Source organism: Uranotaenia lowii, chromosome 2 (genome assembly GCF_029784155.1).
Source record: "Uranotaenia lowii strain MFRU-FL chromosome 2, ASM2978415v1, whole genome shotgun sequence".
In the NCBI taxonomy this organism is placed as follows: Eukaryota; Metazoa; Arthropoda; class Insecta; order Diptera; family Culicidae; genus Uranotaenia; species Uranotaenia lowii.
In genome coordinates this window covers 218,706,204-218,733,989 of record NC_073692.1, presented here as the reverse complement: position 1 = coordinate 218,733,989, position 27,786 = coordinate 218,706,204, and the positions used below count along the sequence as shown (strand labels likewise).

Sequence of the window (27,786 nt, the reverse complement as noted above, 5' to 3'; positions counted from 1 at the left end):
CAGGTGCCAGAGTATAAAAGAGCTGTATCATCGGCAAATAGACGGGGAACACCATGCAGAGGTAGCTTGCTGATATCGTTTATGTACAATAAAAATAAGAGAGGCCCTATGTTGCTGCTCTGCGGGACACCGATATCTGAAACTTTTAAAGAGCTTCTTGCAGTTCCTAAACAAACAAATTGTTTACGGTTGGCCAGATAACTTCGTATCAAGTTGTTCGCAGTGCCCCTGATACCATAACACTCTAGTTTTTGAAGAAGAATTTCATGGTTGAGAGTGTCGAAGGCTTTTTTTAAGTCAAGAAAAAGTGCACCTACAATTTGTTTTAGAGTCAATTTTTTCAATTACGGAGTCCAATAACTCGCAGATAGCTGTTAGGGTACTCGACCCAAATTTAAATCCATATTGGAGATTATACAACACATTGTTGCAGTTCAGAAAACAATTAATTCTGTGTATTAATAATTTTTCAAATACCTTGCTCACGACGCTAAGTTTTAGATGGCTATAAAGCAGTTTTTCTGAAGGAAATTTACTAATGCCTATGATTAATATGATAGAAAACATCTTCAACTACCCATCTGCACGAAGACTACGTCGAAAAAAGCCATATTTTATTTTATACTGATATTCTACGGTAGGGTCTTACCCATTTTCCTCTACATGCTCTTTCTAGAGACGGAAATCATATTGCTGGAAGTTATTTGATTCCATTCAATTTCGAAGCATAATTGATGAAAAATTGTCGAAATCATAAACCATTCGTTTGATAGAAATATTTTTTATGAAGAAAATAATGGTAATCTTAGATAATTCATGTAAAAATTTGAAAAAAAAATTGATCGTTTTTGTAAGAAATATTTCTACTATTCTTGGTACCTCGTTGGCCGGCGCACACTTTTTTTAGTCATGTTAATGATTTGTTTTTCCCACTTATACTTTGGTAAATCTGTATTTTGGGTGTCTACATCTTCTCCTTCAATTTCCGCTACGGTTTGGCTCAATACTTCTCTTTTGAAAGAAAATGAGTGCAGCTTGGTGGATTTTAAGTGGGGCAAATAGAAATTCGCTGCAGCATTTTTTTTAATTTTCACAAAAAACTGAGCAGTTTTTGAAAACAGTTGTAATCGCTTAAGATAAAAATTCATGCCCGAACCAAATAGAATCAACAAAACTATGTTTTATGAATGAGGCATGTTCAACTTGATGAAATTTGCAAACCTGTTCGTTAAAAACCTTTTTTAAAAGACTTAAAAAAAGTTTTCAAAATGATCAATTTCAAGAAACAAAATATATTACTCACTAAGGCCGGAACAAATTTCAAATCCTTCTTTTGGAATAAATTGCACGAAAGCTTGTATGCAACCAAATTGCATACTATATTATTGAATACAACCTATAAATCAAGTATTTTTTTATCGAAAAATTCAATAAAATCAAGAACACAAAATGTGAATTAACTTCTATCTCCCAAAATTTGGTTCTTGGTCTTATAATCTTTCGAATATTTGAATTTTTATTTGAAATTTATTTTAAATACTTCAAAATTTATTTATTTCCCCCCTTCTGGATTTTGGAAATTTCGAGGAGGGGGGGGGGAGGAGGGGTGACAAAAGAAGAAATTGATATTTGTTCCAGCCTAACTGGTTGATGATTTATTCAGATCAATTTTTTAAGCGATTTTTTTCATTTTTTTTCTGTTTTCAAGTGAATTAAGCTGTATCGAAATCAACAAAAATTGATTATTTTTAAGCCACTAAAAAACTGCAATTTCTGCTGGCAAAATCTGACAAAAACGAAGCAAAACCATCATGCAATTGAACTTCAAATATAATCGGTTAGCTAAGATCGTAGGTTGTGAAGTTGACATAAAGGAGTACTTTTACAGCTTTTAAAAAATGCGAAAACCAAAGTTTCTGTTTCGAAAATTGTTGTATTTTTACACAGGAGCTGAGTTTTTTCAAATCATTCTATTTTTTACAAAACAACCAGCAAATACATCTTTTAATCTGCAAGGGACCTTAAAGCGATCAGAAATGCTATAGGATCCAACAGCGGGAATTTGTTAGAAATAGGTGTTTTTATAAGTTTTGTCGTCCATCAGAAATTACTTGTCTCATAGCCTCGGTACCGGCTATACAGCTTACGAGCTGTGGAGCTAGCAATAATTTGTTGTTTGAGGTTAGGTTGCAACAATCATAGCTAGGCAACACTTAAAGCTTATCCGAGAAAAATTTGCAGAACATTTCAGTGATCTACACTTAGTTTTTCGCTAATTAAAAATTAAAAATTTTGGTATTTGGTATGAGTATTGACTTCCTTAATGGCCCTTAACCGTAGTTGCCGATCTTGTGCTTCACTCCAACGTAACTTTGTGGACATTTTTTCACAGTGTTTGCATACTTTTCCACCACTCCGCACAGACATTTTATGGATAATCAATGGTTTTTCCAGCTTTCGATTCGTTAATAATGGATTTTGATGGAAACTGTGCAAAATATTTTTTTTTCTTTTTCTTTTGCATCGTAAATATCTCGAAAACGAGTAAATGAATAAATTTTAAAATTAAAAAAAAAGTCGAATAGCACTTCACAGGCAACAAAATGCCTTCAAAGTTTGGTGTGTCCGATAACTAAGAAATGAGCTATCAGCAAAAGAAAATGTTCCATTTTTAAATGAACTAAGCTATACTAATTACCAATATTCCACATTTCCCAAATGCATGTGTTGCAACAATCACTCAATTCCCAGGCACTTTAGAATACTGTTCCTATTTCATGAAACAGTGGGCATTTAGAAGATTTTTCCCCTTCAGCAAAAAACAACACCTTTGACTTCTCATCACTACTGCAGCACGATGTCAAAAGTTACCAAAACACTTTTATTTTTTATTTTTAAAATCACATGAAAAAAGGTCAAATAGTTAATTTTCAGTTATTTCGGGATTTTCCTGTAGGACTTTTCTGGATTTTCCACAACAGTTCACAAATTTTGGTTTCTATGTTCATCTTGTTTCTTAGCTATCTCAAAAAATCATACACTTTTGTATGTAGGTATGTACCTTCTTCCTGCGAAAAAAATTTTCGCAGAATTATTTGATTTAACATAAAAAATAAAAAATCGAAAGAAAATTTAATTATCTTACTCTGTGAAAGTATAAAAATTATTTAGATTATTTTGAATCACGAAGGGCTACTTCGAAAAGGATTCAATTGATGAATCAATTCTAATGAGACATGTGAAATATACATTAGAGAAGCGTCCCAGTCGGGTTGATTGTTCAAGGATTATCATCACATGGTTTGTTTTTTTTTTTAAATTCACCATAACCCATAAACATATCCATTCCCACTGGGCACACTGGGGGTCGACTTCAAACTATACTGCATATATTTACCATATTTTGATTGATCAGTCCCTGGCTGGTCTCAGCCGCCCCGTTTCCGTCTCAGAGGTATACCTGTTAATGTGAATAAAAAAACGAGAAAAAAGAGAGAAAAATCGAACGGGAAAACAATTAGTACTATCCGATTATCTTGGCTCGGAGGCGCACCCCTCTTGACGAGGAATGTGGAAAGAGGGGTGGCCATTTTCCTAACAAGTTGTTAATTCTCGTAAGCTGTACATGTGAAACCGTGTAACCGTAAATATCACTCTACTAAATACTATTACTTTATCGTCGAATGAGAGACAGAGAGAGGCAGAGAAAAAGAAATAGGGCAGTAGGAAATGGGGATGATCAGGCTTGATTCGGTTCGTAGGGGGTGATTTCTGTTTAGGCTAGCGGATTTGGAATGGTGAGGAAAAATGGGAATTTGCTGGGCTTGCAACAGGCTGCATTTTTACTATTATGTCCGGTCCCTAGGGATCGGATTTCAGGTCCATCGGATTTGAGGTTTGTGCTGAAGGCAGGCAGGCAGGCAGGCGAGCAACCAGCGAACGGTCGAGGGTAATTGATACCGGGGAAAAAGTATTATAAGTGTGTGTGCTCTGCGGCAGGCCAGAATCAAAGCCAAAAACCATAATCCACCACAAGCCAACAACGGAACAATATACAGAATTAAAACGGATTACACTAAAACCAACAATGCAACAACAAACGAACGAATGAACGAACGAACGGAATTGGTTTTTGAAATCAGAATTATAACAACGAAAGAGAACATTTTCGCGCTCTGCCCGTTCTTTCTCCACTCATCCCTTATTTTTATTTTTATTTTTTTCTCGTTGGATCATGGAATGGTGGTTTTGCGGACCAGGACGAGGACAACTATGGATTATCATCGAAAGCAATTCACTTTCAGAAGTGCTGAATGCTAATTACGGTAATATCCCATCCGCCGTCCGTGATTGTAGGCTCTTTTCAACTGGTTAAGCTCTGGAAGCGAACGAAAAACCACAAACAGCAAACGGGAATCGAGATTGTTCAAAAACACATGGACAACACAAGCACATATCACGGACAGGAAAATATTTCGAAATTTTTTTACTACAACCACACGGTTGTTTTCACCTGGTGTTGTTTAGAAGCCTTGATTTAGACATTGATTAAACAAACATGGAAAATCAATACATTTATGTGGAATTTTCACAAATGACCAATTTATGAGATTTTTCAAGTTTGAAGTAAAACTTGAATACTTTTGATGCAAAAAAAAAAACAAAGTCTAGTTTTGAATATATGCACACTGCACAATCAACTTTATAAAGCATGTTGTTAAAAAATGGTAATGTTTTTTATGTCAATTTAGTTCAACTAGAGTGCCCAAGAGCTTTTTCCTGGGAACTCCCGGGATCCCGGTTGAAATTGAAAATGAAAATTTTGACACTCTACTGCATAAGAAACCTTTTCTGTATGATATTTTAAAATTTTAAGGAAGTAGTATTGCAAAACATTTCAAACTTTTTTAATACCTCAAAAATTAAATTAGCAAACCCATAACTCAAAAACAAAGCACTTGAGCTTGCGGCAAAAAATCGGAAACCAAATCTCGTAAATTTTCAGATAACCATCAAAATATATCATTTCTTTGCCAATATTTTCTTTTGTCAACAGTTTGCGAAAACGGAAGTTCTCAATGATGATTGTCTCCAAATAGAGCATTCACATTCTTTTCGTAGCGTTTTTATAATGGAATTGTTTGTTTTTTTTTTTTAAATAGATTCTTCATTTTTAATCAAATTTAATTTTCAGAAAAAAAAGTTAAGTCTCAAGATCACTTTTCTTGTTCAATCTGATCCAATTTTCTAAATTCGATGGTGTAAATTATAAGTTATTTAGCACGTTTTATTAGCTTTGGAAATTCCCTGAATTTTTTTTAGCGTTTCCCGGGATTTGAGAATTGCCAGTCGGAAAATCCTCGGGTAGGATACTCTAATTTTAACCTTTTCGTCATTTTTCCCTTTTAACATATTTTTTCAATATTATTAATTTTGTCAATTTTAACAATTATGTCAATTATGTCAATTTTGTCAATTTTGTCAATTTTGTCAATTTTGTCAATTTTGTCAATTTTGTCAATTTTGTCAATTTTGTAAATTTTGTCAATTTTGTCAATTTTGTCAATTTTGTCAAAATTGACTATCTTAGTCAAAATTGTCAAAATGGTCAAAATTGTTAAAATTGTCAAAATTGTCGAAATTGTCAAAATTGTCAAAATTGTCAAAATTGTCAAAATTGTCAAAATTGTCAAAATTGTCAAAATTGTCAAAATTGTCAAAATTGTCAAAATTGTCAAAATTGTCAAAATTGTCAAAATTGTCAAAATTGTCAAAATTGTCAAAATTGTCAAAATTGTCAAAATTGTCAAAATTGTCAAAATTGTCAAAATTGTCAAAATTGTCAAAATTGTCAAAATTGTCAAAATTGTCAAACTTGTCAAAATTAACAAAATTGTCAAAATTGTCAAAATTGTCAAAATTGTCAAAATTGTCAAAATTGTCAAAATTGTCAAAATTGTCAAAATTGTCAAAATTGTCAAAATTGTCAAAATTGTCAAAATTGTCAAAATTGTCAAAAATGTCAAAATTGTCAAAATTGTCAAAATTGTCAACATTGTCCACATTGTCAAAATTGTCAAAATTGTCAAAATTGTCAAACTTGTCAAACTTGTCAAAATTGTCAAAATTGTCAAAATTGTCAAAATTGTCAAAATTGTCAAAATTGTCAAAATTGTCAAAATTGTCAAAATTGTCAAACTTGTCAAAATTAACAAAATTGTCAAAATGGTCAAAATTGTCGAAATTGTCAAAATAGTCAAAATTGTCAAAATTGTCAAAATTGTCAAAATTGTCAAAATTGTCAAAATTTTCTAAATTGTCAAAATTGTCAAAATTGTCAAAATTGTCAAAATTGTCAAAATTGTCAAAATTGTCAAAATCGTCAAAATTGACAAAATTGACAAAATTGACAAAATTGACAAAATTGACAAAATTGACAATTTTGACAATTTTGACAAAATTGACAAAATTGACAAAATTGACAAAATTGACAAAATTGACAAAATTGACAAAATTGACAAAATTGACAAAATTGACAAAATTGACAAAATTGACAAAATTGACTAAATTGACAAAATTGACAAAATTGACAAAATTGACAAAATTGACAAAATTGACAAAATTGACAAAATTGACAAAATTGACAAAATTGACAAAATTGACAAAATTGACAAAATTGACAAAATTGACAAAATTGACAAAATTGACAAAATTGACAAAATTGACAAAATTGACAAAATTGACAAAATTGACAAAATTGACAAAATTGACAAAATTGACAAAATTGACAAAATTGACAAAATTGACAAAATTGACAAAATTGACAAAATTGACAAAATTGACAAAATTGACAAAATTGACAAAATTGACAAAATTGACAAAATTGACAAAATTGACAAAATTGACAAAATTGACAAAATTGACAAAATTGACAAAATTGACAAAATTGACAAAATTGACAATTTTGACAATTTTGACAAAATTGACAAAATTGACGAAATTGACAAAATTGACAAAATTGACAAAATTGACAAAATTGACAAAATTGACCAAATTGACAAAATTGACAAAATTGACAAAATTGACAAATTTGACAAAATTGACGAAATTGACAAAATTGACAAAATTGACAAAATTGATAAAATTGACAAAATTGAGAGAAAATTGACAAAATTGAAAAAAATCGAGAAAATTGACAAATTTAACAAAATCGACAAAATTGGCAAAACTGTGAAATTGTCAAATTGACGAAATTGTCAAAATTATCGAAATTGATAAAGTTGACAAAATTGACAAAACTGACAAAGTTAACAAATTTGAAAAATGAAAAAAATAAAAAAAAAATTAAAAAATTGGCAAATTTGACAAAATTGACCAAAAAGACGAAATTGACAAAATTGACAATAGAAAAAATTGAAAAAAAAATTGAAAAAATTGAAAAAATTGACAAAATTGACAAAATTGACAAAATTTACTAAAATTGACAAAAATCGATAAAAATTGATAAATATTGACACAAATTGATAAAATAGATAAAATGACAAAATTTTCAAAACTTATTGATTTGTCTTTGGTTAAATTACCATGCAGACAAAATTGACAAAATTGACAAAATTAACAAAATTGACATAATTGACAAAATTGACAAAATCAACAAAATTGACAAAATTGATAAAATTGACAAAATAGATAAAGATATCATTGACAAAATGGACAAAATTGACAAAATCGACAAAATTGATCAAAATTGACAAAATTGACCGAATTGAAAAAAAATTACAAAATTGAAAAAAATTGACAAAATTAACAAAATTGACAAAATTCATAAATTTGACAAAATTCATTAAATTGATAAAATGGATAAAATTTCCAAAAATTTCATTTGAGATATTTTCGCAAGTTGTACGCCATTTCCTAAGTTCTTTTTGAGACTTTTTCTGTTTAGTTTCCCCTTTAACGAAAATAAAAGTTGCACCGAAAACTGTATTTAGTTGACAGAACAGTGAGATTTGGAATTTGGTAGAACTGTAAGTGCATGTAAGGGTGCAGAAATTTGAATTTGAATAATTAAAAAGTTGAAACTAAAGTGCCAAAATATGTGAGTGGTAGTGAAAAAATAAACCAGCAGACTAACCTGTGCATGTCGAACTGCGAGTCTTTAGATTTATGAAATTTGATTATCAAAGAACGAACTTTACTTGCCATTCATATCCACTGATTGCTTTCATCACGAAATGTACTAAGTTTCTTAGCAAAATCTCATGGATTTAACTAAAAATGGATAAATTTGTAATGAACCATCCATGAACTAGAACCGCAAACACAAGAAAATATGTATCTCAAAATGAGTTGATCAGTTGCAGATTGATTCTTAAAAAAGAAAAATAAAGGGTGTTCGGATCAAATAGTAGTCAACTTCAATTCGCCCTATTTTTTCTTATCACTCATATGAAAAACCTGAACACCCCTTATTTTGTAGGTGTTTGTGTATTAGGGTGGCCCAAAATTGTACTATGTCTGGGATTTTGGGGGCTCAAGCATTAAATGATAGCTTAGTGTGTAAGAAACAATATTTTATATGGCGGCGACTCAGAAAAATGATGTTTAGAGGTCGCACTGGTTCGATTTTTGGAAAAAGGCCATTTTTTCGACATTTTGTTCTAATAACATTTTCAGATAATAAAAAAGTACCAAACATGTGTCTCTTATATTTTTTAAATTTTCTTTACAATGTAAGTTTTAAACTAAAAATTTATTGGGACTGTTTTGGACTCTCAATTTGTATGTATTGTAACAGTTATTCATTATGATGCGTGTATTTAGTTAGCAATTTCGACCAACAAAACCACATACACCACGATTACTCTCAGTGTAACGTTTTCACTCCATTCCGTGAAACCCCTCGGCTGACGTACGTCAAAAGGGAAACACGAAAAAGGAGAACGACACTTCGTTCAGTGGAAAAGAAAAGATTAAAAAAAAAGTGAAGTGACTGGCGTTTTTCGTGGTTGGATTTTCGTCGTACGCGGCACAGTGAATCGGTGGTACCAGAAACCGGAACCAGGGACCAAATTCGGAACAGCGGGGTCAACCAGTTCGCCAGGAACAGCACATATTGCTGGGACGGCACTGGATTCTCTGAGATACCCAATAACCGTGCCACAGTGGCTGCTGGTTGCTCCCCGGTGTTCAAATCGAAAGCTCGAGGAATCGAGGCAAGAGCCTATCGCGTCGCTATCCAACTTGCGAGGAAAACGGCAGCAAACGAACATCGCCTACGGGGCGCGAACAACGGCAACAAAAAGCGGTTCCCAATATCTGCTGCGTCACGCCTTGGAAGAGGCAGGATTTCGTGCGCACAAAAACCCCTGCAACGGGGCTTTTCTGGTTTGGTTTCTTTTCCCAGCACCCCCCACTGGTGGTACAGGCGCGGCAGGCACGCCGTCGATAACATTAGACCGCTTCAAAACGGTGGAGATAAAAAGGAATTCGTGTACTCAGGATCTCAATTCGTGGCACGTGGGCGAATTTTCGAGTCGTCCGGTAACGCAAAGGAGAAGGAAGTCAGGTATTCGGACACTCGCGTGGTGTGCTTCGAGGCGACAACCATTCATCGTCGATTTGCCAGTCATGATGACGATGCCGTGCAGGCACCGCAGCGTCAGGCGGCGCTAATCATCCTGCGCTAGTCAGTGCAACACCAGCAAGTTTTGGATGTTCGGTGCCCGAGCCTGCTGGTAATCATCAACATACGATCACAACTAACAACCCGACGGTGAAAGGATAATGGCGTGGAAGAAGTGATACCGTCAAGAAGAAGCAGAACATCTGGTGCGGCGTGCGTCAAATGATGACCGAACATGTGAGTTTTTTCTTTGCTATCATCCACTAAATACATGCGAAATGAAAATCCTATATTATATAGTTGTGGCCAGCCTTTTTTCATTGTGCAGAGTTGACTTTAAAGCCCTTTCACTCTAGCCATATGTAGCCATATATGTAGTAAATCTCCAACATTGGCGCCCAACGTGGGGCCAATGTTACGAACTTGCTATTTACGATTACAATGTTTGGAAGAAGTGCAGAGGGAAAAGGCTAACCTTGCACTAATAATAAAATAGGGGCCACAACAAAATACAACTTCAACTTCGATTTTATCATGTATTCAGTAAACGATATCAATTGAAAAACTCACAGTTTGGTCATCTGCAGACGTTTGTGGCACGTAGTGTTGCACTATTATTCGCTGTCATAAATTCGCTCGTCGATGGTGATGATCATTTGAAGGATCACCAGCAGGCTGTGATACCAATCCGATGCTGCGATGTACAACTCCCGGATTTTGCTTTTCCCTAATTTGAAGAGCGCTGTAGGCTCCCCGGGTGGTCGGGATGCACGGTTGTGATGGATGAGCGCACTTCTTCCCGAACTCCGTACACACTCTCTCCTACGACAATATTGCTCTGGACGTCTGGGAACGGCACATAAGCGGCACGCGGCGCATTCGTTGCTGACACATCCTTCTAGCAAGCCATCCAGAGCCTTTTTCGTATCCGGTTCAGCCCAATATTTTCGGGAGTGATGCGCTGATAATCTGTATGAAGGCTTGGTCGACTTGAGCACACCCATCTTAACGGGAATTCTCCGCCTGGAAGCTAGTCTCTCGCCCGACACGTCAATTCACACTCGCTTATGCCGATCGAAGCGGCATCGTGTTCCTCGTATGGAGACCATCAAAAGCAACTGCTGGGAAAGATGGAAATGGAAGACAAAAGCCCTACGGATATCGCCTTGTTAATTGGGAATCGTCAATTAGACTTGCGATCGCCTTACCCTATATAGGGGCTATTGCTGGTTGATGTTGGTTTTCCCAAGGTTGCTAGGAAAGTTCCGTTCCAAACAAAACTCCCGGACTGTTGCTTGCGACTGAGTTTAAGATTTCCGCTTGCTGTGTCGCGCTTTTGCCCTAGAGCAAGATGGTCTGTTGTTACATTTTCTGGCCTTCGGTCCGAGTGCAGCGGAATAATCTGTCAAATGTTCCGAGAACAGTTAGCGCGTGGTCATTTATCTGAGTTTTGACACTCACCAGCAGCCGTTGATGGCACAGTTGATCCGACTCCATCCGGAATCCGTATTCGCTGCAGACAGTGGACTGGTTGGTCTTGCAGTTCTCTTTCGGTCTCTGGTTTCTCCGATGGGACAAGTTTCGCCACTCCGGATCCGAGCAACACCAAAGAATGCCACACTTTTTCCCGGTTTTTATACACACTGAATCAAGTGTCGTTTTGAATATAATAATTTTGATTCTGACGTTTGTGTCGAGCGAGGGGTGCCTCGAATTGCAGTATATGTGGGACCACACTGAGAGGATTCGAGTGGAGGTTCTTTTTTTTTTGTATTTACGAATGAACAGAATCTGTTGCTGAATACATATTCAAAACATAAATGTTACAGTATGACTTGTTGAATTACGCAATACTATGAATTTTTGTAAAAAAAATAATTAAAATTAACAAAAAAGTGTTATATTCATCTAGTAATTATGAAAGATTTTTGAAGAAGCAATAATTTTCCTGAAACATTTTGAAACTCCTTCATAATGTTAAGTTTTTATTTTGGAGAAATCAATTCATAGGAGTTGTTTTGATTTTATCCGGAAGAACTTGAGAACGCTTTGGAAGTTCTAAGAATTTTAAAAAATGAACTGATGAGCGTCTTAATCGAATCGAAATCGATCCTTTGAAGGGAGTGATGAATTATAATGAAGGAACTCATAAGTTTCTTTAAAAGATCACAAGAGTTTCAAAGTTCTTTCAGGAAACCATTTCTGAGAGAAGTGTTGAATTACTTCCTAGAATATCTTAATTTTAACTAGTTTGAAGGAAGCATTTAACGATTTGAATTGAAATGGAAAACAATTTTAATATTAAGTAAATAGTTTCTTTGAAGAAAAAAAATACAATTTTGCGCTTTCGAGAAAGTTATAAACATTATAAATTGTACCTATTATTTTTTAGAGTTCGTATTGTTTTAAAATAACTAGCTTAGCAGTTTTGTTTATATACAAAGTCCAGTTCGACATACACAGGTACGGCTGAGAAAGCTTAAAATGTGCTGAAGCAAAGGTGCATGATTATTAAAAAAATTCCAATGATTTCAAGGAAAAAGCAAAAGTGAAAAGAAACTGACAAAAAATCAATGATAGTGCAGCAACGAAACTAAATAAAGTGAAAAAAAATCCGAACAGTGGTAGTTAGGCAAAATGTGAGCGCAAAACTCTATAGCAATGAGGGAAGGGATGCTGAAAGTTCAAAATCTGAGCCAAAACGAAAAACGATGCGAAATATTTAGCTATGTTGTTTGAAGCTGCTGAGCTTTTGGTCGGTGCCAGGAAACATTTTGTTTCACCGTTTTTCCCATGGTTCCGGTATTTTATCAGTTTTCTACGCGCCTCCCGTGGGTTTGGTCGTTGGTTTCTTTTTTCTGTGTATATCTTTCTGTTTGTTTGTTTATGTGCAAAGTATTCTGTTCTGTTTTGGATGGTGGAAAAGGCAAATTTATTTTTGGCGTTTAAAGTTTTTTTTACTGATTGTGTGTGTGTGGGTGGTAAGTGTGGGACCAACAAAATTTCCCCCGTCTCCTTTAAAAAAACCTTCGTTTGAATCCCACCCGTCAAATTATAATAACGAGAACTTTTTTTCCACAGAAATTCACAGATAAAAAAACGAGCCAGTAAATTGTTTGATAGAGTGAATTTTGAGAGGAGTATATCCTGTGACCTACTTTTTTCACACTTCTTGTTGTTGAGAATCCGTCACCTCGGCGATAATTATCACCCTGCGAAAAATGACAGCGAGAAAGCGAAGGAGGAAAAGTTGAGTTTTAGTTCTTTTTTTTTGTTTAGCTTTGTTTTGAGCGGCGGGCTGCATCAGCAGGATTTTTGTTTTGTTTTTGGTGTTGCATTTCAGGAGGGAATTTTTGGTTGAGCTGCTGTAATTGTTGTTGCGATTGCGGTCGGTTTTTATGTTTTTTTTTCATTCTCGAGGGGTGGGTGGCGCAAAATTAATGAGCGTGGGAAAGTGTGTACAGATACTTTATATTTTTTGTTTGGCTGTTTGTTTGTGGTTGTGGGTGGTGGATGTGGTTGGGTGATGATGATGGTGATGGTTGAGATTGTGGTGGGTGTGTAGAGCTTGAGCGGTTGTGAATTGAGAGATCTACTTCATAGAAAGAGAAGGAGAGTTAGAGTGAGAGAGAGGGGTAGTGTGGCAACGAGTTGAGGTGAGGTGGTTAACGATAATGGCAGCTAGATGATGATAATGATGATGGTGATGATAACGATAATGAACGAAAACACTGGTCAACTATTGATTTATCAGGTCATCGGTTTAATGAATGGATATTACTTTCAGTCCACGAGTTGAATAGAAGCGATCAATTACACCCAGGTAGGAACCTAGTTGAAAAGTTTTTTCTTCTGCTACCTCTCATAAACTGTCATAAATTATGATATCAAAATGGAACAGCAGATGTTTGTGAAGCGATTGACCGACGCGGTCTTAGATCAATCCAAATTTATGAGCAAAATTTTAATATTTTGCATCGATAAATCAACGTTTATATTTCAAAACGTGATCTATGGAATAGAGGTGCGATCATAATTATGTGATTGTTGCGATATGTGACTGTTAAATTTTCTTAGACACAAATATTTTATATAGAAAATGCGTGATGAAACTTTAAAGTAAATAATGATTTAAACTATTTAATTTCTTAGATCAGTTGAAAAGTTTCCAGGTTTCCTATATCATACTATCGTTATAACAGGAATTTTACAGAATGCTATTAGATTTTTATAAGTAACTACAAAACACAGCAAATCATTCGTATCTTAAATATATTTTAATGTTTGCATTAAAAAAAATTCAATATGGAGCTCTCAAAATCAAAGTGTTATAAGTGCAGTATAGTCATTGTATAGTGCTTATAAATAACTTTCGAGAAAATATGTGATAAAGTTAACAAAATCTGATATTTATATCAAATTTAGAAGCCAGATTTCTCTTGAAGAAAATCAGTAACAAAAATTTTACCAATCAAAACACTTCTTCCTCTCATAGAACCAATTGACTTTTCGAATGTTATGGAATAACTGCAGGTTGACTTTAAAAATTTAAAATTTAACCTTTTTTTCTTCTTTAAAGCAGAGAACAACTAATGGAATGTCATCCTATTTCATCCAAACAACCTTTACTGAACAATGTCGATGATATTTGGAACGATGTTTATACTTCATTCTTTACAGAATCATTTTTCGACGGCCAATGAACTTTTATAAAACTTTTTTCAATACTCAAGAAATGCAGGATCTTGGAATAAAAGTTAAATTCATTACTCGACATTTGAATAATTGAATGTTGGGTTGATAAGCGTCACCGCTTTTTTTTTACTGATCTTCGGACAAAATAAAAGCACTAGGGTGTTCGTTATTTATTTATTAAAACTTATCAACGACCTATTTTTTTTTGGATATTTTAAAATGATAAAAGCAAAAAAAAAATTAAAACGTCTAAAATATCACTTGAACTCAATCTCAAACTGATTCCAAACGATTGGTTTGGAACTGAAGTTTTTATAGAATGTGTTTGAGGTTTAGTATGGAAGAACAACATGAAAAAAAAAACATTATTGTTTATTGTTTATTCGGATAAAATCAACGGATCATATGTAGATCCTAATGATAACTTAATAGTGTTGGCACAGAATGCCAAATTTCACGAGAAAACTACAGATTATTTAGTCTTGATTTTACAGCCAGTTTTAAATGCTTACTATTTTTTAACTTTGCGGCGGTCTCGAAACAAGTTTAATTTATTACTGAACAGGGAAAGGAAATTCAAGTACAAAACCTCATCACAAATTTAACTTGTTTTATTGTTTTTTATCAATTTGGAATAGTATTTTTTTTTACAAATTTTGCACTTTTTAATTGTATTTTGAAATTCCTGTTATTTAAAAAAATAGTAATTTTTTTTAAGTTTTGTATTATGTTTTCATTTTTGGAATTTTTTTAGACTTTAAGAATTTTTTAAGGTAATTTTTAATAATTTTTGAATACATGTATGTGTGATTTTGTTTCACTTTGATATCATTTGAGTGTCGGTTTTGTGTTATCTTGTATAATTGTTTGTAATTTTTCGTGTAATTTTTAATAATGTTTAGGTATATTGTTTTCATATTTTCTAAATTTGTATATATTTTTTGTAGTTTTTGTAACTACGGATCCCTTTTGATTTCAGTTATACATATTTGATAATGGCCCATGTTTTAAAATCACACGGTTTTTAAAACAACATATCTTAACATTTTCCGCTTTGAAAGGATCAATATTATATAGACAAACAACAAAAATGGGGTTTAGCGTTCAATTAAACTATGAATTGAAATGACAAACTATTTATTGTACATCAACTGATCACTAATGATTAAAGTACTCAAAGAACATAAAAAAAATCATAAAACTCAGAAACAAATACAAACAAGAAACTTGAAATGTCAAAAAATATCTGAAAATAGATGCAAAATGACAAAAGATAACTAATGTTATAACAAATAAAACATTCCAAACTAAGGTTGCCAGAATTTTTTCAAAACATATCCGGGCTGGGCAAATACGGCCAATTTTATACAAAAACCTGGAAAAATCCGGGCATTTGATTTCAAAATAGACAACCAAAAATCCGGCCAATATCCGAGCAAATTTTGGTCAAAACCCAGAAACTACTCAACAAAAATCAATAAAAAAAATCCATCAAAAGTCATCGACAGGTTTCAAATCGTTTTGAAGGCTCCAAAAAACTTACCATGATTATTTTTATAAAACTTGCGCGAAAAATTTCGTTATGGAGGCATAAATAAAAAAATTAACAACACAATTTTTTTTTCGTTTGATTTGCTAAAAAAAGCGATATCCGGGCAGTTTTCAATGAAATCCGGGCAACGGGGCCGGGCCGGACTGTTCCCAAGTTGTGTATTAAATATCCGGGCAAACCTGGATAAAACCGGGCAAACTGGCAATATTTTTTTTTTTTTATTTCATTTATTCATCGAACATATTTGTTTAAATGAATTCTAATATATATAAAAAACAGATCAGATAGAATTAAATAGACTGGACTGACGAACACGACGAATAAATCGACTAGCTGGTTCATTGAACTGGTGCAGATGTTCGGCGTCCTGGAATACTCTCATCATCGCACTCAATGGCTCATTATAGCCGTAGGATGTTCGGTGGACTCGAGTTGATAGCAACGAGTGAGATCGTAAGGTCCTTAATGGCGCACTAAAGCATATCATTTCCAGCAAGTGTGGTGACTGGACCTCACCGTTCAATACTTTAGCGACTAATGTTGCTTGTTGAATCCTTCGGCGGCGTTCCAGTGTTTCAATACCCAAAAGCTGGCAGCGGTCAGGATAAGCGGGAAGATCCTCAGGATGGTGCCATGGCAGATGTCGTAGGGCGAATCTTAGAAAACACTTTTGTATGCGCTCAATTCGTAGAATCCAACACAGCTGGTAGGGGGCCCAGACGATTGCAGCATGTTCTATTATGGACCGGACGAGTGCACAGTACAGCGACTTCAAGCACAGCGGGTCAGTAAATTCTCGTGCTATTTTTGAAATGAAACCAAGTTGTCGATTGGCTTTATTTATGACGGTTGTTCGATGGCTGTTGAACGTGAGCTGTGCATCAAGGGTAACACCTAGATCGTCAACTTCCAATACCCTTTTAAGATGCTGATGATCGATGCTATAGTCGTGTAGAATGGGTGATTTTTTTCGATGGAAGGTTATTACATAGCATTTAGGGACACTGACAGATAACTTATTCAGTCTACACCATTCACTAAACCGATCGAGCAGCGATTGGAGGTGAGCACAATCCTCGGAGCATTCTATTGGCACATATATTTTCAAATCATCAGCGTATGCAATCTTAGTTCCATTATCCAAACTGATTATCAGATCGTTGAAAAACAATACAAACAGCAGAGGTCCAAGATTGCTTCCTTGAGGCACACCAGACCGATTTATGAAAGGAAAGGATATGCTGTCACCAAATTTAATTCTGATACACCGATCTGTGAGAAAAGATTCCAACCAAACAACCATGTTCTCATAAACACCAAGTTTAGATAGTTTGGCAAGCAATATTCTGTGATCAATCCTGTCAAATGCAGCCTTGATGTCGGTGTAAACAGCATCTAGGGTGATTTGCCAATTGTTGAACAGCTAAGCACATGATTTTGGTTTTTATGCTGTATTTAAGTCATTTCAATCGAATTCACTCGATTTTTTTGACGATTGCACTCATACAGGATTGGTCAACAAGATCCAAAAGTTCAAGTGATCGAAAAATGTGACATAAAAATTTAAAAATCATTTAAAACAGCTTGTCTGTGTCTAATAGTTGCACAGGCAAAATTTACATCGTGCCTAATGTTGTCCGATTTTTTCCAATGGTTGACCATTTTAAAAACCTTCTAAAGGCTCAGCCATTATCTATTCAAAGAGGCTGATATTTGGTACGGAAACTTATTATGAGGAACTTCTAGTTCAAATGAAATCCAATTTGGAGGCGACCCTTTTGAGGGGGGGTCTTCCATATAAATCGTTCAATGCACAATGGGAAAATTCGGACCCAAAATCGAAAAAAAACACGAAGCCGCCGGTTTGAAAGTCAGGAATATCATTTTTCACTCGTGAAATTTCCTCAGAAACTCAAATCTGCCGCTGAATTTAACCGGAGCCATCTGAGTGAAGTGTTATTTGACCTTATTTGCCCAGTATTGAGTTTTTTTCTTTATATGTCCTACCAACATAAAATTTTGTTTCATTGAAAACCCATAGAAGAACTGAAATGTTTTCAAAACTTTTTTTAAAGTACCCATTTACAGGTGGATGGATAAACGGACGCGATCTGTTTTGCCCCTCTCTACCCCTATGAAGAAAATGGGATTTTATATAATAATTGCTTTAGGACTCACTTGAAAGTTGATCGATATTTACATAATGAATATCAATTTTAAGCTTTAAAATGGACTCAAGGACACCCAAAATTGCAGATCGTTTGTCTGATTTATTGAATATATCTTTTCAAAAAGTTGATTAATTTTGGATATCTTTTTCATGAAAGTGCGATTATTTGTAATAAATGTAACCTCTGAAGCATGTCATAAATCATCTAGAAACATTCATTTCACATTACATCCTTCCAAACATTTTACGGCTGAAAAACTGTTTTGATCAAATTAAGTTTTAAGAAGTTATGACTGTTTATTTTTCTGTTGATATGAAATACAGTTCTTTTAGATTTCTCGTCTCGAAACTTGAGAAACAGGATTCTTAGAACCAACTTTAGAAACCTTGCATAAAATATTGACTGAATGGTCGGGATAAAATATATGTTTTTCAACAAAATTTATTATTAAAAAATTTCAATCTTAATAATTGAATATTTTCATGGAAATAAGAAGTGTCTTTGAATAAATGTTGAATTATCGAAAATCAACATTGAGTGCACGAAATATGAATATTCTTAGTGGAAAACAGTCAATTTGAGCACTGAAATTACTGAAGTTATTAGTTAAATAGGTAGTTGAAGAAGAAATTTTTGAAAATAAAATAATTACGAAAATTCAAATAAGCTTGAAAGGAAGTTTGTCTTTGAGAAGATATTGATTTAACCTATTCTTATGCTTAATTTTTTTTTTTTTTGCTAACATGAATAGATGCAAAGTATTTCACGAAAAAAGTTATACCCATTTCCAATTAAAAAATACAGTCCATTGAAAAGTATTGTAAAATTGCAGGTTTTAATTGCTGGAGCTTTCAATAATTTCATGACATGGTTTTGCGAAGGTTTTATAAATCAACAAACTCATTGGCTATGAAAAGCAGATAATTGCGATTTTTTATCTCCATTCTACGGTTGAACAGCTTTCAAATTAGCAAACAAAAACACTAAAAATTAAATTTTTAATTCAGTTGAAGTACAAGTTAGGATTTGGTTTTGTTCACATGGAATGTATTGCATGAACCAAAAAAAATATTTAAAAATCAAAAAATGAAGTTTTTGAATTTTTAGTACATCTTTGGTGATTTTTTAATGAAAATTTTCAATTTCCGTACGTTTCCGTAGCGCTAATTCAAGACTAATTCATTGAGTCCTGAATTTTCCAAAAAAAAATATTGCTTTTTGTGGCAGTAAAAACAGGCAAACAAAGTTTTTGGAGGTATACAAATTGATAAATTTGAAATTTCCATACAAATCTTGCAGTGGACTTATGTACAACAATAGGACAGGAGGAGATTGAGCGGACCAATTGTTGCACGATCCGACATTTTCTCTGGTTATGTATGGACCGCAATTTTTTTTCCAAAATAGTGGTCCTAAAATTGTCCAACAAACGTTTCGTAAAGAAACCCGATACGAAAAATGCTTTGTTCTGACACGAAACCTTATTTGCCGTAGAAGGAATCTTAAGGTTTTGTTTAACAATTAGCTCAAAAATCGTGCGAAAAAAACATGAAAAATTAATACTGTGGGTAGATGCATATTTTACAGCAGAAAATATCGTAAAACGCCTCAATTCATCAGTAAGCATATCAATTAACATGATTCAGTATTATTTTTGCGAAAAAGTTGAAAAACAGCTGAATTATTGACAATTGAAGTCATGCTGTGCAACAATGGGTAAGGGGACAACGATTGGCAAATCACCCTACTTGTTTTTTACACTCCATCTGGTTCAGGCAAAACGATGTGTATTGCAAAAGGTTTGTACTCACCGATCTACCAGGCATAAATCCGTGCTGTTCAGTCGCAATATATTGGGATGAAGCTCGTAATAGAGCGCCACTGACGATGATTTCGAAAAGTTTAGAACCTGCCGACAAACTAGTTATACCTCGATACTGCTTGACATTTCTTCGGTCACCATTTTTAAATTTTTCCATTTTTCAGGAAATTTACGTTGCTGAAAAGATCTGTTGTAGATTCGTGCTAGAGGCATTGAAAGAGCTTCGATGCAGCGGCAGTAAATTACAGCTGGAATTCCATCAGGTCCGGGAGCGAATGAGGCTTTCAATTTCTTCGCGGCATTTACAATTAGCTCTTCGTTAATTACAAAAATGTTAAGCTCTATTGCATCAACTGGAACATAAGAGTTGGCTACGCTGCACTCAGATTCGGAGGAAACAGTGTCCCAGAAAACCGATCGGAAATGCTCAGCAAATAAATTGCAACAGGTATCTGGAGAGCTAGCAACAGCATCATGGTAAAAAACGGAGGTCGGTAAGGGGCTCGTTTTGCGTTTTGAGTTTACAAAAGTCCAAAAACTTCGCGGATTACTGCGTAAACTAGACTGTAAGCGTAAGACGTGGAACTTATACAAGGATTCATTCAGTCTACGGTAATCAACGCTTGCTGCTTTGAACTGTCGTTGAAAATCCTCAGTTCGATTTTTCTAAGTCTCCGTAGACAAGCATTTTTTTCGCGTCGTAGTTGCCGCAAGGTGGGCGTACTCCAAGCCGGCGACATAGGTGCTTTAAACTTCGGAACGTGCGAATTCAACCAGGTACAGATCAAATTGCAGAACGAATCTGTCATTGCATCAACTGACAAGTCTCCAAAAATTTCATCCCAGTCAACACAGTTCAAGTACAAACAGTTCAAGTATAATCAAAACAAAATAAGTTCTAAATCTGTTTAAAAAAAAAGTAAAACACAACAAAAAAAGACTGAAAATTATTAACAATTGATAAAAAAAGACGAAAAAAAAAATTTTCACAAAGTTTTCAAGCGTGTTGCCAAAAACGAAAAAGGCCTTTTATATCTCAAGGTAATTATTAACGATGTACCGAATAGTGGTATTCGTCAAACGGCTTAATACTGACTATTGACCTTTTCACTATTCGGCCGAATATTCGGTCGAATATTCCATTCAATTTTTAATGAAAAAAACCAAAAGCGGTTATTTCATTTTCTTTCTATTTTTTCATTTTAAATTATACCCATCAGGGGTCTCTCTGATTTTCGAAATTTAACCAATAACTGAAATGACATCAGATAACTTATCGCTTCTAGGGCTTTTATCACAAAACAAAGGGCAAATCTGAAAAATATTGGGCATTATTCTAAAACATAGAAGGGAAAAAAGAAAGACAATATCTTAAAATTTAAAGATTTCATTGAATCACAGCAGCAGTGTTAAAATTAAAGAAAAGTTTATGTTTTGAACTAAGATTTTTTTTTAAGTCGTTCTCGAACACAAAATCTTTTTATGTTGAGAGAGAACTTTAGGTTTTAATTGATTTAAAATAATTTAAATAAATTCGGGTGAAATCCGGGAAGTCCTTGGCATCTCGGCCAGATTTGACTTATATCGAATTCTTTATTGGATATAAGGGCAAGCCTGGATAAATCAAAAATATCTGGAATAAACGATAATCAAAATATAAAGCGTCAGCATTGTCAGCATTCTTCTGTACTATCTACAGAGAAAGATACACGGATACACCTAAGATATTTACTGAAACCATAAGTTTTTGGTGTTTGTTGAGCTTTTACCAATTTGTTTAGATACTTTATGAACTATCCAAAATTATTTGAAAATTTTGACAAATCTAGTATTTTGTAAATTTTAAAAATAAATATTCGGCCTTTTTGCCCAAATACTTTGCTCAACTATTCGGTGAACCGAATATTCAACTTAACTGTTTTGGGCGGTTTTCGGCGCCAAATATTCGATACATCTGTAGTATTTATAATGTTGGCCTGATCGGTGAAAAGTGATGTCCTTTTAAATGCGAAAATTTTAAGATTATGAATCCCATACCAAATTTTAGTTTTGTAAATTAAGTAACAAATTTAAATAACGGTGATTAATCTCTATATTTGTATAATTATTGTGTGTTTTTTGTAGTATTTGCAAGTTTTGTAACTGCTATATTTTTTGCGATTTTTTAGGATATTTTTACCATTTACCAATATTTTCATTTTGATAACTGTGATCCTTTTTCAATTTTTGTAGGCTAATTTTTGTGTAATTTTGAGTTAATTTTATAATATCTATCTTATTTTGATTTTTTTGATTTCACTTTTTGTATTTTGTAAATTGTAAAATTTGTCTATTTCCTTCAATTTAAAAATTTTTGATGTTAATTTTATGTCAATTTTTACATCTGATTTGAATTATTTGTGTGTAACTTTATTATCATAATTGTCTTATGAATGTGTCATTAATTATTTGAAAGTTATTTAATTTTTATATAATTTTTGTTTGATTTCGTCATCACTTTTAAGAGATTTTTGTGTTATTTCATTATCTTTTTGTGTTATTCTGAGAATTTTTTGTTATTTTGATGTTGTTTTTTATATGCCTGTTTTGTGCTAGTTTCGAGTCATGTTCAGTTTCTTATGTATTTTTGTTGTCATTTTGTCCATTAAAAAAATGTTATTTTGGATTCTCTTTTGTTATTTTTGTAATTTAAGTATTTTTTTCTGTATTTCTTCTGATTATGATTTTTTTTGTAAATTTTGCACTGTGCGTGACCAATGGTCGCTTGTTTAACCCTCATCCGCATTAGAATGTCATTTTGACACTATTGCAAGTTTGAAGGCTTGTAACTTTTTTCAGAAGCTTCAAAAAACAAAAATTTCTTCGGGGACCCTAAATGAATTCAAAAGTGCTTTAATATTGTATCTTTACTTTTTTTTATGGACAAACCCTGGAAGCCTGGACAAAAAAACTCCCTTTTCCGACTTAGAGTGTCAATTTGACACTCCAAAAGTAAAATCTATCTAAGTCGTTTGAATTATTATGGATTTCATATAAAACTTATATAAATAGAAACCTTGTAATGTCAGTAAAATTTGTTTAGAACATTATATATAGCTAAAGCTTCTAGTTTTCTCGTTATTTAGCATGAAAGAAAAAAAAAGGAAAAAAACATGCCTCAGGAAAACTGCTGTAGTTCATATATAACACGTTCAAAAAACATTTGTCTTATGCATATGAAAGCTGAAGTTAATGTCTACATCATGGAACTAAGAAATATTTTTTTAAATTTGTTTTCATGAAATGGTCGCAAAAAGTTCAAAAAAGTGGTCTGAAAAACCATTCATTCGATTCGATTCATTCGATTGCTTGTAAATACTGTTTGAGCGACGGTAGAGTTTTTGAAAAAATATGACTACAAAATCTATTAAAACTCTAACATTTTGCTGTCTTTAGATTTTCCATGCAACAAAAATTGAATTTACTGGAATTTTTCAAAGTTCACTACTTTGCGCGATTTTTTTTTACAAATTTAAATTTCATCTGTTTTTGTGGTCCTCCGTCAGGTTGTACCCGGATTTTCAGTGCTTTTACTTTGTTTGGACCAATCAAAAGTATATTCATTGGAAAGCACATTTAATGTACATTCTAGTGAGGTGCAACAATTCACGCTGTGAGATTTCACAAAAATATGAAAATTATAAACGTAAAATCATTCCTGAATTTCTAGAACCACAAGCAGCACGTCCAGCAAAACGTGTTTGTTTGCTCTCCGAGAAGGTGATTTGGTCAGAGAGCGAAGCCCACAGACGAAATAATATGTGTGTTCAATGGAAGTTAGTCGAAACAGGTTGAAATAAGTCGAAACAAGTAGGAATGGATTTTGACAGTTGGTAATCTGTCTCTTTCCAATTGACTTCGACCGATTTCAACCAGGTCGTCCGTTGAACATACTTACACCAATACTAATGCGTGTTTTGTGCGTTTTGCACACGAATTTCTAGACAGACCGAAATAGATCACGCGAAAATTTAGACGCGTATCGTAACGGGCTAGAAAACAAGCTTAGATGCATGGAATCCTGAAATGTATTGAAATAAAAAATTTCGTAATATTAAATGAGACTGAAAAAAGCGATGATGGGACAATCTGAATTTATTTTCCCATGCATCTGCAGAGTTCCGCGACATTTTGCCGGTTGCTTTTTGTGGACGTGTTCAAATTAGTTGACCATCTTGGTCTTAGCCGTCCACAAACAAAAAATGAATAACAAAACTTGCGTGGAATTATTTCAAACGCATTCGTGAGGTAAAACCATTGAATTTCTTATAAATAAGATAACTTTATGACAAGTTTTTATTTCATTCATTCCCCCCGGGGCAAGTGCAAACGTCTTCTACCGCACAGCACAGGAATAATTGCAGGAAGAGTTAGCACAACGACAATCCCATCGACTCGAAACACACAGAACCGACTGCCTACTGAATCCAAACATCCAGAGCACTTGACGAAAATGAAATGGCGAAAACGAAACAAAAACTTGCTCTCTGTCTGACACACACGCTGCATGTGTGTTAGTGTGGTAGAAATGAATCCTGCTTTCGAGCTGGATCGGTTTCGACTAGTTTCGATCGATTTCAACTTGCTCCGTTGAACAACGACCAGACCTGTTTCGACCAAAACATGAGCCCGTTGAACAACGACCACTTGACAGAAACTAGTCGAAACCAATCGCTACTTACGATTGAACGCAGCTAATGATGCGTGTCGTGACATTTTTTTTTTGTTTTTCTGGGATTTTAACACTCTCGTGTTATTCATCCCCTTGAGCGTGTCGTGACAAGCAAACGAGAACTACTATCAATAGAAAATTTCCAACCAAGAAACGTACGTAAATCCTGTGTTTCTGAAATTCTGACTTTCAGTGATTTTATCCAAAAAATCTGTGCTGGTTTTCTGTAACGTAAATAGCATAAACTTCTTTGTAAAGTCATGTAAAATTGTGATTTGTGATCTGTGATAGAAATTTGCTCAAAATTCTGTGAAATTATATTTTTTTTTGTGATTTTGGCAACCTTGATTGACACTCAAAAACTTTTATTCTGAAAATCAAAAACAACCGAAATATGTATTCAGTTTTGAAATTGAAAAATAACTAGTTTGGACATAAAAAATGTTAAATATATACGTTAGACCGTTGCAAGCTTTATATAGAATTTTCAAATTCTTATAGTGAAGCGATCCATCCAGTCTTGAACTAGCGAAACGAGTTTTAATTTTGTATGAAAATTTGTATGGGAAAACCAAATTTTCCTTCAAAAATCTCCAGAGATGTACTGAAAGTATGTATGTTGTATGTATGTTGGTTATCAACCATGGGTGCACGGATTCACCGCAGTTTCTGCCTAAGTATGTGCTCACATGCATTCTTTGATTATTAGGTTCGACAAATCTCCAATGCAACGCGTACACCATACCCGGACCCCGTTGCTTCGTATGAACTGGTATGGATGAATGTATTGTGTTGATGTAGGTATATTTTGGAAGAACGAGTCAATCAGGTGGGCTAGTTTACTTACAGGTATTCCGGCATCCGTGTATATATAGCTGGCAACTGATTGAACATTCTTATTATATACAGTAAACACATCTTACCTGTCGGCCACTTATGGGATTCGAACCCAAAAGTTTTCTTGTCGATACCGGGAATCGAACCCAGTACGCCTGGCATACCAACACCAGATTCGCGTCAGTCTATCCACTAGACCACACAGGCGCTCATCTCCAGAGATGTACTGAAAGTTCCAAAAAATATAACTTTCGATGAAAAATATTCCTTGTTTCTTGCAGTACAATTCATGTGAACAAACCACAAACCGAACTTGTACCCCAGAAAAAATATTCGATATAAAACAATTTTTTTTGCCAAATTATTTTTTGAAATTTTTGCGTTTTTGGCTGTTTATTTGAAAGCTGTGTAACCGTAGGATGAGGAAAAAAAATCTAAAAAAACAAAAACATTTTAAGATATCATTAAAAACTCTAGCAAGCAAAGTCTCTTATTTTTAAATACTTTTCATTCGAGTCAGTTTTTTGTTATTTGAAAATGTTTATTACTTTTTTCATGAAATGTTTAGCTGCTTGTCATGTTAGCAAAAATTGAAGATAAAGAATAGTCAAAAGCAAAAATCAAAGAACAACTCCATTTCAAGCTTAGCTCAAATTGTGCACCGATGCTTAGTGACCCAAAAGCATCGAACAAAAACATATGGGAGCAAAAATAAGTGAGGTTCTAAAAATTGTAATTCTCTATTCGTCAACCATGGAATTTATGAAGAAATATGCACGGCATTTCTGGATAGTTTTGAATAGTTGAAGCTGTTACAGATACATATTTAACCCTTCATTTCATGATTTTTTATTTTTTCTCGAAAAAATTCACAATAGTGCGCAATGATGAATACATCAAGGGAAAAATAATGAAAAAATATTATTTTAACATATTTCGGTTATTTGGCAAAAAAATTAATTGTTGCAAATTTGCAACAACATGAAACGGTTACATCTTTTTGTTCTTCACACTAGACAACTGGAAATAAATGCTTATTCCTAATTTCTTTTGCACTTATCATAGTTTTCGCGCAGGAACTTCGCCAATCTAGATTTCTGGACACAGTGAAAGTTGAGAATTAAGCTGGGAGTAGTTATGTATGTTGGTTATCCACCATGGGTGCACGGATTCACCGCAGTTTCTTCCTAAGTATGTGCTCTCATGCATTCTTGGACCGACCCCATGGCTTCTTATGCTCTGTTATGATGTGAAGTATTGTGTTGATGTAGGTAAATTTTGGAAGAACGAGTCAATCAGGTTACTTATAGGTCCGTGTATACCTGGCCAGCTGGCAGCTGATTAAACATTCATATAATCAGTTATTAGAGGAAACACATCTTTCCTGTCGGCTACTTATGGGATTCGAAACCAAAAGTATTCTCGCCGATACAGGGAATCGAACCCAGCCTGGCACATCGGAACCAGACTCGCACCAGCTTATCCACTAGACCACAAAGGCTCTCGAGAAATAAGCTAGGAGTAGTTATGCGATAATATACCACCTACTGAGGAACTTAATCCTTACGTTTGCTTGAAGGTGCTAAATGGAAAGCTTCTTACCTATACAACTTTTCTGGACATAACCTTGAACAAATCAACACAAATCAATTCCGAAAACGTATTTAAATTGGTTCCGATAAAGATTCTAAATCTTAAATTATACCATAACTTTATGAAAGTTTTAATAAAAAAAAACTTGAGTATTGAAGAGCAAAGTCTCAATTTAGTTTTGAAAGAATGAGCCAATTACAAATGACATTAAACTATTGAATATCATTTGTTGGCAAAATTAAAGGAACAATAATGATTTCTTCGGAATGAGCATTAGAATATGGAACATGATTTTAAAATTAGAATTCAAACTTGAAATCAGTTTAAGAATAAAATAGAAATAAAAAACAGAATTCAATAACAAAAAGTTTCAAATTAAAATCCACTTCCAGAGCTTCCAGGAAAAGGTTGAATAGTATAAATAAAGAGCATTCTTCGTCGATTCATTATAAGAAACGGCTCATACTTTAGTAAAAAATAATGAGCATTGTAATTTTCAAACAAATCATTCATTCATCTCTAAGAAAAAAAGCAAAACATTACTTCAAACCTCGGTTATCGAATGTTGGCAGATAGTACTGAATTTTTATACGTTGTATAAGTTGTTTGCTATTAGATTTTTAAATTCTCTAGATAAAGCCCCGTACTTGAATTTGAATCATGATCAATATTGTAGAACTTTTGAAAATTAGTGAATGCTTATTTTGCAAGTTATGAGAGCATCTGACAATTTTTTTATTCAAAGTATGTATTTGTTATACCAACGGGCCGTGGAAATAA

General features: G+C 33.8%; 1 protein-coding gene across 1 annotated transcript in view; it reads right to left on the bottom strand.

Annotated features, from left to right (window-relative positions):
• Nucleotides 1–27,786, bottom strand: part of LOC129743682 (semaphorin-1A) — an 832,298-nt gene that overhangs the window by 7,897 nt on the left and 796,615 nt on the right. The window contains exons 19-20 of the mRNA XM_055735770.1: nt 12,784–12,837; nt 3,398–3,460 (exon numbers count right to left, since the gene is read on the bottom strand). Coding sequence (XP_055591745.1) covers nt 3,449–3,460; nt 12,784–12,837 — 66 coding nt within the window. The 3' untranslated portion in view covers nt 3,398–3,448. The remainder of the gene's footprint in view (nt 1–3,397; nt 3,461–12,783; nt 12,838–27,786) is intronic.